Here is a 14,178-nt window from a genome sequence, read left to right as displayed (position 1 = left end):
GGAAAACAATATGTAAAACATCAAGGTTTATGAAAGCTGAATGATATCACTCTGTCTTGGTTCATCTGTTTTTATTTATTTGCTTTTTATTATTTTTTGAAAATATATGCTCTACCGAAATGTATATACACTTAATTAATTAAACAAGTTTTATATTCAAAATACAGTGCTTGTTTGCTTTTTCCTCTGAAGACCCAGGATAGATGTGGAGTTAAAAAAAAGAAGAGGCCCAAGCAAATGCTTTCACCAATAATATAAAGGAATATATCCCCCGTTTAATCTCTTCTGCACATACAACTTGCCGGAATCTCATAACACTTTTTGCATCTGCTGATTAGACGTTTTTCTAGAGCTTGACAAGAAGACACCTTTATATTATTTTTGGAACCTTACTTGATGAGGACGCTAAACATGTTCCTCTGTTATCTAATAAGTTGATATTAATGGTGCAATTGCTGGAAATTCATTATCTTAAAATTTGTCTGTGCACCTTTGATGGCAACAAATTTCCCATATTCCATTTCTTGTCTTTCACTGTAAGAACATCCCAAAATTCAGTATGATTTTCAGAAATAAATTCAATGAATTTTAAGGAATAATTTTAAGGAATAAATTCAAGTTTTTATTATGTTTATTAATTTTTAATCCATTAAAATACTCTGCTAATACGGCCTTTTCGTAAAAGTAATATTTGAGGTCCTTCTGCACATTATTTGTTCTGTTCCCAAACCTGGCACACATCAAATTGCCCAGGTTGTTACTGTGTGTAATACAGCATGTTCTGTGTTAGTTTAAGCTTCTTTTGTTCATATAAATACAAGAGCCTCTATATGTTCAATTTTCAATTCTAGCTAATCAACAGTGGCAAAGTTTAGCTAAGCATTGCTTTTACTGTGTCAGTGTAACTCAGCTCAGTCTATTGAAGCATGGACAGGTATTTTGTGTCAGGCATTGTCAGGGTTTCTGGGAGAGAGGAGGAGATGACAGAGGAGACGGAGAGCGAGTGGGAGGAGGGGCAGAAGGATGAGGAAGAAGATGACGGAATTCTGAGGGAATCCACGAGTCTGAGCAGCGAGTCAGAGGATTCTCAAAAGGGGGTTACCTTAATCAAGCAAAGGGGAGGAGAAGGGAGAAGCGGAGAGGAGCCCAGTGGAAGACAGAGGAAGCAAGAGACGTCTCAGCCGGAACGGAGTAAAGGGGGTGGAGTCGTCAGCCTCTCGGAGGGAGCAGGATTAGGAGAGAACAGAGAGAGGGGGTTGGAGCAGGGTGTTCAGCCGGAAAGGGTGGAGAGCAGAGCAGGGGGTGGTGTAGCGGTCGAAAGAAAGGTCAGCAGCAACGTACGCGCGCCAAGTTCAAGCGTAGAGGCGCGCGGAAGTGGAGAGAGCTCAGGGGAGGAGCCCGGCCCTAAAGCCAGAAAGAGGGGGGAAGAGGCGGCAGAGGATTCAGCCTCAGGCGAGTCACGGAGAGAGGGAACCCAGGGGGGCAGGAAGACCCTGCGGAAAAGAAAGGAGAGGAAGAGGTGGTCTAGAGCCAGGCTATTAAGTTGGTGCGGAAGAGGGGAGGAGTCAGAGGGGACTTCAGCGGTCTAACGTGGCAGACGTACGGCCACAATGCTGAACTGTATGAGAAGCAGAAATCTTCAATAAACTTTTCCTGTAAATAAGCTGCAACGGAGTGAGGTCTCTTGTGAGCTGGGACCAGATCTGGGTGGCCGTGACAGTAAGTCCCCTCTCTGAAAGCAAAAAATTTTTTTTTTGCGAAGCTCACGAACGGGAGCAGCCATGAGCGCTGAGGAGCAGCTGGTTGCATTGCGGAATCAGGTTACCGCTCTCACATCGGCAGTCATTGCTTCGCAGAAGAAGAATGACGACTTGGAGAAGACGTGCCAGGATTTGCAGGCAAGGTGGGAGCGCGCGGACAAGGCGGGGGCCCCAGGATCCAGAGCGGAGGGCATTGCGCTTGGACGGAGGGGGGGTGCCCTAGTTCCGCATTTTAATGGCAACTTGCAAGACTATCCCAATTTCAGAGCGGACGTTGTATATGCACTGCACTTACTCCGTCACGATTTTAAAGATGAGGAGGAGAGAGTGGGGTTCATTGTTTCGCACCTGCATGGGGAGGCCAGGGCTTGGCTACGCAATTTGTGGCGCGAAGATGGACCGGCCCGTCGCGATTCAACTGCGTTCATCAAAGCGATGGATTCTTGTTTTCAATCCTCTGTGGATGTGGACATTGCGCGCCGTCAAATGCACGGGCTGAGGCAGGGGAAAGCGACTGTGCGCCAATACCACTCTAAATTTTTTGCATTGCTCACCGCCTTAGATTGGCCAAAGGACAGTAAACCGGTCAGAGATCTTTTTTGGGAGGGATTGAGCCCCCCCATCAAGGATGAGATCGCTAGGGGGGACAGACCCCAGACCCTAGAAGACGTGGTGCAACGGGCTTTAGCTCTTGGAATTCGACATGAGGGGCGTCCGTGGCATGAGGAGGACGGGCCCCAAGCGCGTGCGCAAGCAAGGACTCTCCCTTTTGGGCACAGGGACTTCAGCCGTGCGCACCCCTCGCCAATGGGGAAGGACAGAGAGGAGCCAATGGAGATTGGTGGTGCTAGGGCTCAGAAGCCATCCCAGAGCCCTGTCCCTGGTGCAGCCAAAGCGAAGCCTCCTAGAGGAACCAGGAAGTGTTACATCTGTGACAGTGCGCACCATATGGCGAAAGAGTGCCCCCAGAGGCTCCAGAAGCACACTGCAGCGCTGGCAACTGTAACAGCAGAGGTGCAACCAGGGGAGCAGCTTCAGGGAAACGACAGTGCCTGGCTGGAAGCAGAGCTACTGGGGCTCAGCCAGGCGGATCTGTAGACAAGCCCCCAGCATCACTGCAGAGCGTGGACCCTTTGCCTCCCAAACCGGCAGTTCTGCTCACAGCAACACTCCAGTTGCCTGATGGGAGACTCCTTGAGGTTCCAATAACGATCGATTCGGGAAGCAACGCCGACTTCATGGGACTGCAGTTCGTTAAGCAGCACAACATGGCGCTCCTGCCTGCAACGACGCCTCTGAACGTGGTCACGGTGGACGGCAGGAAGTTGCTGGGGGGGCAAGTGGTGCAGCAAACCCCTCCCATGATGATGCAGATTGGCAACCATCGAGAGCTTATTAGTTTCAATGTCACCCACTTATCGGACACACCCATCGTGTTAGGCATGAGTTGGCTGGAGAGGCACAGTCCCGCGGTTGCGTGGTACCAGAGGCAGATCAACTTTTGTTCATCGTATTGTGCTCAGCATTGCTTTCAGACCGATCAGGGAGGAGAAGCTGAGCAGCCGTTGCATCTGAGTATGGTGCAAACAGTGCCTCACAAGTACCAGGACTTCTTGGAGGTTTTCTGTGAGAAGGAAGCTGACAAGTTGCCGCCTCATAGACCTTACGACTGCGCGATTGATTTAGTGCCAGGGGCGCAATTGCCTGCTGCCAAGCTGTACTCCATGTCGGAGGACGAAATGCAAGAGCTTCGGGAGTTCATAGACCATAACCTCAAGCGCGGTTTCATCCAGGAATCTAAAGCAGCGGGAGGCAGCCCTGTTTTCTTTGTGAAGAAGAAGGACACGCCCCAAAAAAGGCTTATAGTGGATTACAGGTTCATCAACAGCTTGACTAAGCCCAAAGCTTTCCCCATGCCCAAGATTGACGACCTTTTAGCGACCGTCAGGAGGGGCAAGATTTTCACCAAGCTGGACCTACGTGGAGCTTACAATCTCATCCGCATCCGGAAAGGAGATGAGTGGAAGACCGCCATGTTCACCCCTCTGGGCACATACGAATACAGAGTCATGCCTTTCGGCCTCCAAAATGGCAGCCACGTTTTTCAAGCATTTATGCACCACGTGCTAGCAGGTCTCCTCTACAAGAAGTGTGTCTGCTTTCTCGACGATATCCTGATTTTCTCGGAATCGCCGGAGGATCACGATAAGGACGTGAGGGAGGTCCTGCAGAGGCTGAAGGAACACAGGCTGTACGCCAAGTTGGAAAAGTGCCAGTTTGATGTCAGAGAGGTTGATTTCCTTGGCTACAAGTTGTCCGACGAGGGACTGGCCATGGACAGGGCTAAGGTTCAAGCGCTGTTGGACTGGAAAAGCCCTCGAAATCGGAAAGAGGTCCAGAGGTTCATCGGCTTTGCCAATTTTTACCGCAAGTTTATTAAAGGTTTTGCGAACGCGACGGCGGCGATCACTGACACCCTCAGTTCCAAGAAGAAGAAGTTCGTCTGGACCGAACAAGCGGAGCGGTCCTTCCGGACGCTTAAGGGTCTTTTCGCCTCCGAAGAGCAGCTGCTCCACGTGAATCCCGGCAGACCCATGCGGGTAGAGACCGATGCGTCGGATAGAGCGGTTGGGGCCGTTCTTTTGCAAGAGGATTCACAAGGCAACTGGCGACCGGGTGCGTTCTACTCCCGGAAGCTCAGCAAGACGGAGCGCAATTATACCATATGGGACAGGGAGTTGTTGGCCATTCATGCAGCTTTCAAAGCGTGGCGACACTTCTTAATAGGAGCCAAGCACACGGTGCAGGTCCGCACGGATCACAAGAACTTAGAGTATTGGCGGACGGCTAAGTTGCAGACCCAGCGACACATGCGCTGGGCGGAGTTCTTTGCGGACTTCGACTTCAAAATAGAATACATCCCAGGAGACTCCAATGTTATTGCAGACGCGCTGTCCCGAAAGCCGCAATACTTGGAGGAAGCAGCTCCAATCGCAGCAAAGCACATTTTCGCACCGCAGGCGTGGACGTGCGCTACCATCGCAGTCGACCTGGACGCGGTGCGACGCGCGTTGCAAAGGGATCAGTTTGCACAGTCTAAGATGGAGGAGCTACGCGGAGGGTCGCGACACAACGATGAGTTTCAATTACAAGATGGACTTTTGACTCGTAAGGGTGCCCTTTACGTGCCCACCGACGATCTTCGAGCCAAGGTTCTGCAACAGTTGCATGACGCCCCTAGTGCAGGCCATTTCGGCAAAGAAAAGACGATGGAGTTGGTGGCTAGAGACTTTTGGTGGCCCCAGATGAGAGGAGAGGTGGCGGACTACGTCGCCAGGTGTGATATCTGCCAGAGGTCCAAACCAGTGCACCAGAAGCAGGCGGGATTGCTAGAACCGCTGGAGACACCGCAGCAACCATGGGAGAGGGTAGCGTTGGACTTTGTTACAGACCTGCCCAGCTCCAGAGGTAAGACGGCGGTGTTAGTGGTGGTGGACTTGTTCACCAAGATGGCGCACTTCATCCCTTGTGCCAAGGTGGCGACGGCAGAACAGACCGCAAAGCTCTTCATCGATCACGTCTTCAGAGTGCATGGACTTCCGCAGTCCGTCTTGTCCGACAGGGGGCGCCAGTTTGTTTCCACTTTCTGGCGAAAGCTTCTGGGCATCTTGCACGTCAAAATCAACCTGACATCGGCGAGGCATCCACAAACCAACGGTCAAGCGGAGAGGGTCAACGCGATCATGCAGCAGTACCTGCGGTGCTACGCCAACCAGCGACCTGCGGCGTGGGTGGACTATCTGCCGATGGCTGAATTCGCCTACAACAACACGAAACACGCTTCCACCGGGGTGACGCCTTTCTTCGCGAACAATGGCCGTCATCCCAGAACCTTCCCGAGATTTGCGGCACCAGGAGGGGGGGGGCCTCAAGATGCCGACCAGTTTGCAGCGGAGTTGCAAGAGGTGCACGAGGAGCTGCGGAGACATTTGGAGCTGGCAAAACAGGCGTATAAGGTGCAGGCCGATAAGCACAGGAGGGCGGGAGAGGACATCCAGGTTGGGGACTGGGTGTGGTTAGCAGCCCACGCGATGCCGGCCAGGTCATTGGCCAAGAAGAAGTTAGGACACAGGCAGCTAGGGCCATATCAAGTTGAGGCTAAGATCAATCCGGTGGCTTTTCGTATAGCCCTTCCGGAAGGTTCCAGGGTGCACCCGGTCTTTCATAGGTCGGTGCTCACTCCCTACAAAACCCCACACAGGTTTCAAGAGTCAGGAGCACCCCCAGAGCCACGTAGGAGGGCGCCTGAGAGGGGGGAATCGCCAAGACCAGAACCTCTTAACGAGGTCACAGAGATACTGGACTCGAGATGGGGGGAGGAGGGAGTTGAATATTTTCTCGCCAGGGAGGGCACACCAGCCGCTGCTAATAGTTGGGTGCCAGGCTACGAGTTAGACGAACCCCTTTTGAAAGAAGAGTTCCATGCACTTTTCCCACATAGACCCATGCCAGCTGAGTACTTTGATGACTGGCTTTTCACACCCACATTGTCAGATAGCACGTTCAGGGGTTTCTCTTCCCCCGAGGGAAGAACACCAAAATCAAGCCCGCCCAGGGGATCGTGCTCGGGGGTGGACACGGAAACCCCTTATTGGTGGGAGGAGCAGCCAGAGGAGGAATGGCGTAAGAGGTGGCTGATAGGTCCTTGGCGGGCAGCACCGGAGGAAGTAGCGATGGAAGCAGAGACTGAGAAGCATTTGGGGGAAGAACCCGACTTCGAATACACTTACACAGAACTGCCAGCAGAGAACATTGACGTAGACGACCTGTATCCTGAGCCTACCCCCGAGGAGCCGCAGTTTCCACAACCGGTCCCCGGCGAGCGGGAGGGGGGAAGGGGGGGCTTCGAGGGGGGGATGGATGTCAGGGTTTCTGGGAGAGAGGAGGAGATGACAGAGGAGACGGAGAGCGAGTGGGAGGAGGGGCAGAAGGATGAGGAAGAAGATGACGGAATTCTGAGGGAATCCACGAGTCTGAGCAGCGAGTCAGAGGATTCTCAAAAGGGGGTTACCTTAATCAAGCAAAGGGGAGGAGAAGGGAGAAGCGGAGAGGAGCCCAGTGGAAGACAGAGGAAGCAAGAGACGTCTCAGCCGGAACGGAGTAAAGGGGGTGGAGTCGTCAGCCTCTCGGAGGGAGCAGGATTAGGAGAGAACAGAGAGAGGGGGTTGGAGCAGGGTGTTCAGCCGGAAAGGGTGGAGAGCAGAGCAGGGGGTGGTGTAGCGGTCGAAAGAAAGGTCAGCAGCAACGTACGCGCGCCAAGTTCAAGCGTAGAGGCGCGCGGAAGTGGAGAGAGCTCAGGGGAGGAGCCCGGCCCTAAAGCCAGAAAGAGGGGGGAAGAGGCGGCAGAGGATTCAGCCTCAGGCGAGTCACGGAGAGAGGGAACCCAGGGGGGCAGGAAGACCCTGCGGAAAAGAAAGGAGAGGAAGAGGTGGTCTAGAGCCAGGCTATTAAGTTGGTGCGGAAGAGGGGAGGAGTCAGAGGGGACTTCAGCGGTCTAACGTGGCAGACGTACGGCCACAATGCTGAACTGTATGAGAAGCAGAAATCTTCAATAAACTTTTCCTGTAAATAAGCTGCAACGGAGTGAGGTCTCTTGTGAGCTGGGACCAGATCTGGGTGGCCGTGACAGGCATGATGCAACTCTGGTGCATTTCATGATTCCAAAGCCATTCAAAAGCAGAGGTGTTTTTTTATTTGAATGCAGGGAAAGCCTGGTCGAAAAGGTTATGCAGGTGAACCGGGACCAGAAGGCCTGAAGGTAGGGTTGACTTTTTTCTGAATTTATTGTTGTAAATATATATAAAGTATTTATTGTATAGCTAATACTAGGTTCACAGATGAAAACTGAAAGCTAGTAAAAAAATATCAATTTTTATTTTTATTTATTGTTCCTTTTTTCAAAAAAAATGAAACTCAAAGCGAATTACAAAAATGAGCATTCAGAACAAGGATAAATCAACCAAAAATTCTTTCTCTCTCTTCCCACTCTTTCTGATTCAACTTCACCCCAACATACCCAAGGATGAGCAGAAGATCCCCACCTTCTCTTCTCCAGCAGCCTTTCCTATCTCCACCACCATTTTCAGTATGCCCCTTGATCCACCCGAGAGGCTTTTTGGGATGTTATGGGCACCTGAGGGAGAAGATGATAGGAAATTTCCCTTCTGTGGCTCCAAGCCATAAGCTCCAAGTGTGAAGGACTTTGTGCACATGTTGGCCACTCCTTCCCTGCCCATAAAACACACAGCAGTGTCTACTCTTATAAAGAAAGTCCAAATGGTGAAGCCACCCATAATTAAGAGACCATAGTCAGCAGGAACAAATCATATAATCGTAGAATTGTTGAGTTGGAAGGGACCCCAAGGGTCATCACCCATGGCAATGCAGGGATCCTGCCCACAGATGTCCTTTTGTGTCACTCTAGCCCACCCCAGCAAGCTTTGGGTTGAGGGTTAATATGATGAAATGTTTAAGGCAGGGGATTGCTTGTATTGCTTTGGCTGTCCCCAACCCAGGACTTCAAGGCAGGCAACCATTTGCCAATTATTCTACCCTATGCAGACCAGCAAATCACTATCTAGACCACTTTGAGTAAGAAGAACTTACACCGCTTCTCAAAAATATACAGGCTTCGGCTGTGGCAGGTGTCTAAGAGAAGAACATATCGATGCCCACAAGAGATGCCATTGTAGATCTGACCTGGTGCATTGAAGGTGTACTAAAAGAAAAAAAGGTGTCCCTAGACATGGTGGAACATAGGTAGGGCAAAATCTGCCCAATACGCTTGGTTTTTTAGTGGTTTATGGGTCATCAAAATTACCTCTGCTTGAACCTGGAATGTAGTTGGGAGTCAGGTTGGGAACGATGGTGCAATCTGCTCCTTATGACCAACTCCTTCAGGAGGCAAGTCATTTTGCACCAGTTGAAGCCTCTGAATGTCTCTGAAAGCTTCCCCACAAATGACCTTACAGTTTTACCTGGAATAGGTATATTGAAGGTGCACATAGGCCTGTTTGTGAGTAGCATCTGGTGTGGCGCAGTGTGTGTTCGTTCACCTATGGGCCATGGAAGATGGAGTGAAAAGGCCTCCTGCCAAGTGCACAATTGCATCAGTTTTTGAGTAACGTGTATGCATTACTTCTTCCTGAGCTAATCAGCCCCATCCGACAAATAATCAATGAATATATTGTTCTTTTAAAAAGGGGCTCTGGCCAAGTAACATTATTACAAAATGCAAAATATAGCCAATTTATTTTAGCATGGCAAACTTGTACTGGAAAGGCCAAAAAAAAAAATTATTCTGTGCATTGATAAAACTGCCTTAGGGAGAGGAAATGCACTAAGCTGTTAGAGGTAAGTAAGGATTGAAAACCTCCTCTCTGTTAAAATGAAATTGTGTGCTAAATTACTAAATCAATTTTTAAATTCACAGGGAGAAACAGGAGATCAAGGAATTATTGGGAAAACTGGTGAAACAGTAAGGATAAATTTATGTTTTATTCACAATATGGTATATTTTGTAATGATAGCCAGTGATTTGGAATGGGAAAACTTACAACTTATGATAAATAGTGGTGCTGGGGGCAGGGGAAGAACTTGGCATGTGGCTGCAGTTTTCAGTGGCATCCCAACACCAAGTATATTGTTCCACCCTCAGCAAAAAATTAAACTTTATCAAATAGATTAATATTAATAAATTTATTATTTATACCCCGCCCATCTGGCTGGATTTCCCCAGCCACTCTGGGCAGCTTACAGTAATAAAACATCAAACATTAAAAACTTCCCGATACAGGGCTGCCTTCAGATGTCGTCTAAATAATAAATTCAACCTTCAACACAGCTGCTTCTGTTGAGATGCTCATTTATCTTTGGGCTGCTCCAAAGTTTGAGCAGGCTGGGTTCCAAATGAAGAAGAAAAAAGGAATTAACTTGTGTCTAGACTTTAGCATAGAATATCTAATTAACTATCTCAAATAGGTTTGCATATAGCCTATCAGATAAGCATTCACTTACATTGGTTGCTTTGATTGCAATGCAAAAGGCAGCTTAGGAAGAGCAATTTTCTTCTGTTTTCTTAAGAAGTATTAAACTCCTGCTCCCAATCTGCTGCAGTCTCAGTAATTATCAGCCCCTCTCAGGAGCTGCTATTTGTGTTTTTAAAAACCTGCATTTTACATGCAAAGATGCATGCAATATCACATTAATTTGGTTTGTATAAAATGGTACAAAGGTGCTCGCTGTTGGTATTAGGACCTCCTTGACATCTTTTCACAGAATCTGTAGGAGCACTTTCTTTCAATAGTTGACCTACAAACCTAACTTCATTGTAGACATGCTTAAGTTCACCTTTATGGTGTCCATAAACAATATCAGTTTTCTTGTTCCCAACAACTCGTATTAAGGGCCCTCAGATCCCCGTAACGGTTTCTTACTTCAGATTCTTCCTGTTTCAGCCAAGGGCTGAAGTTTGAAAGGAACCCATAGGCAGTAGGGGTGCGGGGCACTCGGGCGCCAGGCTCTCAGGGACACCAGGCTGAGAGTTGAGTCCGGGAAAGAGCCCGCCCATCGGTTGGAGAACCGCAAGAGGCTCTTCTGCTGCGGGCAGCTGCACCGCTAGTTCAGGGGCGACCAAGCCAGTGAGACGCTGAGGCGGCCGGCTGGCTCCACCCTCCTGCATGCCTGGGACTGGGTAACCGGGGGGGGGGGCACCAGGCAGATCTTTGCACCCCTGCGCCGCATATTCTCTGGAAGGAACACAAAACAGAATAATTGGTACTGACTATGTGTAATGTGCCTCTGCTCCACTGAGGGGAAGGAGCTTGTATTTCTCTGGGGACACAAAAAGAGAAAGAAAGAAAGAAAGAAAGAAAGAAAGAAAGAAAGAAAGAAAGAAAGAAAGTCTTGATTAATTTAAGATTGGGTGGGTATGCTGATTATAGATGCTATTCTGCATTAGCTTTGGTATTGGGGTTTGGAAATAATTAGATCATATCTTGCTATTCAAGATGAATATCATTATTTGCTCACATTCACTCTATTTCTTCCTTTGTCCACCATAGTGGGCTCTAATGCTATAACTCTGAGAAAAGCAAAATCAAACACATGGGTGCTAGACATGCACAGAGTTTCAGCTAAACCAAGCTTCTTGATAACAGTGTGAAAATGTAGCTTCAAGTGTGGCTCAAAGGAATTCTCATATATATATATATATATATATATATATATAACAAGAACTTAAGCGCATGGCCATGTGCACACAATGAAGTTTACTGAATTTGGATTTTTTTTCAAGTTGCCGTTGGTGCTTATGTTTTTCCATAAATAATTTTTAGGGCAATGCCTATATTTCATATGCAATAAAGAGGAGATCTAGTTACAAACTCTAAAAATATTAACACAAGACACTACTAAACATGTTCATCTGCTGGGGCACAGATTTTGCATTGGAGCTAATAAAATATGGAGAAAAGTATTTTAGATGGCATGCCGTGCAATACTTTGAAACAGATGTTGGAGAATATCACCACAAGTGAAATAAATTTTGGAATAGTGGTTACACACAAACACACACATACACTTTATCATTTCATTCTTCAAAATATTGGCAGACATTCATCCCTGCTTCTTGTAAAGACATAGGTAAATATTATTGCCCTTCATTTTACAAATCAAGAATCTGAGGTAGACATTAACCAAGATGAACAGGGGAGGTCCAATCCAAAATACCAGTGTGGCATACTATCTGGAAAGAATTAGGGAGAAATGTTCATGGATTCATTGGTATTCTTTTGTAAGAAACTGTATGCCTTGCAATATAAAGCAAAACGGGGTTAAAGTTTAGCATCTGGTCTGAGCCTGTTTATTGAATCCACTGTAATTAAATTTTACGGATATTTTGTATAGGTAATCCCAAAGTTGTCTCTCGGCCTAGTGGAACTACTGAGCTTTTTTTTAAAAAAACAGCTGTCTCTGTGTTGCATCTCACTCAGTTTGTGCCATTTCAGTGTTTCCTTGAGCTATGTTGTGTAGCCTATGTCAGTGATTGCAGTTTCCTGGAGCTTTAAAAATAATTCTATGGTGGTTGTTCACAAGGTTCTTAAACTGTGATTCCATATATGACTCAGGGACAATCTGGGACTCCGTCTTCCAGGGCTGCACTCCCATGTGAGTCACATGACCCATGCGAGATTGTGGCCCTCCAAAAACACTTGGGGGGGCACAGTGGAGTGGCCAAATGCATTTGTTTCGGGGCACCATGTGAGATCACAGCCCTGAAAATGTGCGGGGGGGGAGAGAGAGATTGTCGCCAGAAATTGTGCAAGAGCACAGTGCCCAAAATGGTTGCCATGCTCTCACAATAAAAAATGGAATCAGGACAGCTGAGGCATATGATTCATGTGCATGAACTGATTGACAGCTATCTCCCAGGTGCTGATGACAAGATTAATCTTGCTAAAATTTGAGAATTTTTCAGCAGAATTGAATGTGAAAGTATAACTAAATGAATTGTTTGTTGTTGTTTAGTCGTTTAGTCGTGTCTGACTCTTTGTGACCCCATGGACCAGAGCACGCCAGGCACTTCTGTCTTCCACTGCCTCCCGCAGTTTGGTCAATCTCATGCTGGTAGCTTTGAGAACACTATCCAACCATCTCATCCTCTGTCGTCCCCTTCTCCTTGTGCCCTCCATCTTTCCCAACATCAGGGTCTTTTCCAGGGAGTCTTCTCTTCTCACCTCAAGAGAAGAGGTGGCCAAAGTATTGGAGCCTCAGCTTCAGGATCTGTCCTTCCAGTGAGCACTCAGGGCTGATTTCCTTAAGAATGGATAGGTTTGATCTTCTTGCAGTCCATGGGACTCTCAAGAGTCTCCTCCAGCACCATAATTCAAAAGCATCAATTCTTCGGCGATCAGCCTTCTTTATGGTCCAGCTTTTACTTCCATACATCACTACTGGGAAAACCATAGCTTTTACTATACGGACTTTTGTTGGCAAGTTGATGTCTCTACCTTTGAATTGTTTAGTTGAGTCTTAAATGTTTGTGCTCTCCTACTAGAGACAAAATAATAGTCATCCCCTTAGGAACACATAGACACTAATACAGAATATTGGAACAGTGGTCCGTAGAATGAAATACAAAGAGAGAGGGATAGCTCACTTTAAAATAGAATCCCTGGTTATTTGCTTCCAAACCACAGATATATTTGTGTAACCTTTGTCCCTACTTGCAAATAAGTATTATGTACAGAAGCGGCCTTAATTCCCTCTAAAAATATTAACGATATTGTATACAATGTATGTCAAATGTATTGTTTGTTTGGTTTCTTTTCATGAAGCAAAGCTGTATTTACACAATCAAATATATAACCAGACGTATATTTATTGTAAAAACTCATCTTGCAACTTTACTTCATTAGAAATGATCAAATGAATAAACAGCACATTTGGCCTATATGGTGCAGTAGCCAAAAAAGAAAAATGCTTTAAAAAAAACAAAAGTAGGAGTAGTGGACTATGGTGAATTGTGTACATAGCACTTAATTGTAAATTTGGACCAAATGTTGCAATTACTGAATTTAAGGAATATTTTTTGAGGTAGATGATAACATAGAATAGTAATGGAAAGAACTTTTTGGCTTTGGTTCAGTATTATCATAAGTGCATAAACTTGAGGAATCCATGGACCTGAACAACTGAGCCTCCTCATTCTGTTTACAGCCCTCCTGGCCAAATTCTGTACCAGGTGCAGCTTCCAGACCAAGGGTAGACTGAAATAGTATATTTGGATTTTGAAATCCTTTCTTGGCTTGTATAAGTGATGCATGCATGAATGTGGATGGTATCTATAGTCCCATTGATTGGAGATTATTAGGTCATAATTTTCCCACAGTCTGAACATTTTTATCCTACATTCATGTTGGAGTTCCAAACTGCCCTCCTCTTTATGCAGAAAATACTGCTGGTGGTACCCTACTTAGGAATTATTATTATTATTATTATTATTATTATTATTATTATTATTATTTATTTCTATCCCGCCCATCTGGCTGGGTTTCCCCAGCCACTCTGGGCAGCTTCCAACAGAAGGTTAAAAATACATTAAAACATCAGTCGTTAAAAACTTCCCTAAACAGGGCTGCCTTCAGATGTCTTCTAAATGTCATATACAGTGGTACCTCAGGTTACATACACTTCAGGTTACATACGCTTCAGGTTACACACTCTGCTAAGCCAGAAATAGTGCTTCAGGTTAAGAACTTTGCTTCAGGATAAGAACAGAAATCGGGCTCCGGCGGCATGGCAGCAGCAGGAGGCCCCATTAGCTAAAGTGGTGCTTCAGGTTAAGAACAGTTTCAGG

The 14,178-nt window shown here is 46.9% G+C and overlaps 1 protein-coding gene across 1 annotated transcript in view; it reads left to right on the top strand.

Annotated features, from left to right (window-relative positions):
- COL24A1 (collagen type XXIV alpha 1 chain) overlaps positions 1 to 14,178 on the top strand; it is a 170,831-nt gene that overhangs the window by 81,009 nt on the left and 75,644 nt on the right. The window contains exons 23-24 of the mRNA XM_081914077.1: positions 7,525 to 7,578; positions 9,253 to 9,297. Coding sequence (XP_081770203.1) covers positions 7,525 to 7,578; positions 9,253 to 9,297 — 99 coding nt within the window. The remainder of the gene's footprint in view (positions 1 to 7,524; positions 7,579 to 9,252; positions 9,298 to 14,178) is intronic.

Source organism: Podarcis melisellensis, assembly GCF_964234715.1.
Source record: "Podarcis melisellensis genome assembly, chromosome: 6".
Taxonomy (NCBI): domain Eukaryota; kingdom Metazoa; phylum Chordata; class Lepidosauria; order Squamata; family Lacertidae; genus Podarcis; species Podarcis melisellensis.
The sequence above is the reverse complement of the archived record's forward strand: the minus strand, read 5'-3'. Positions and strand labels throughout refer to the sequence as shown.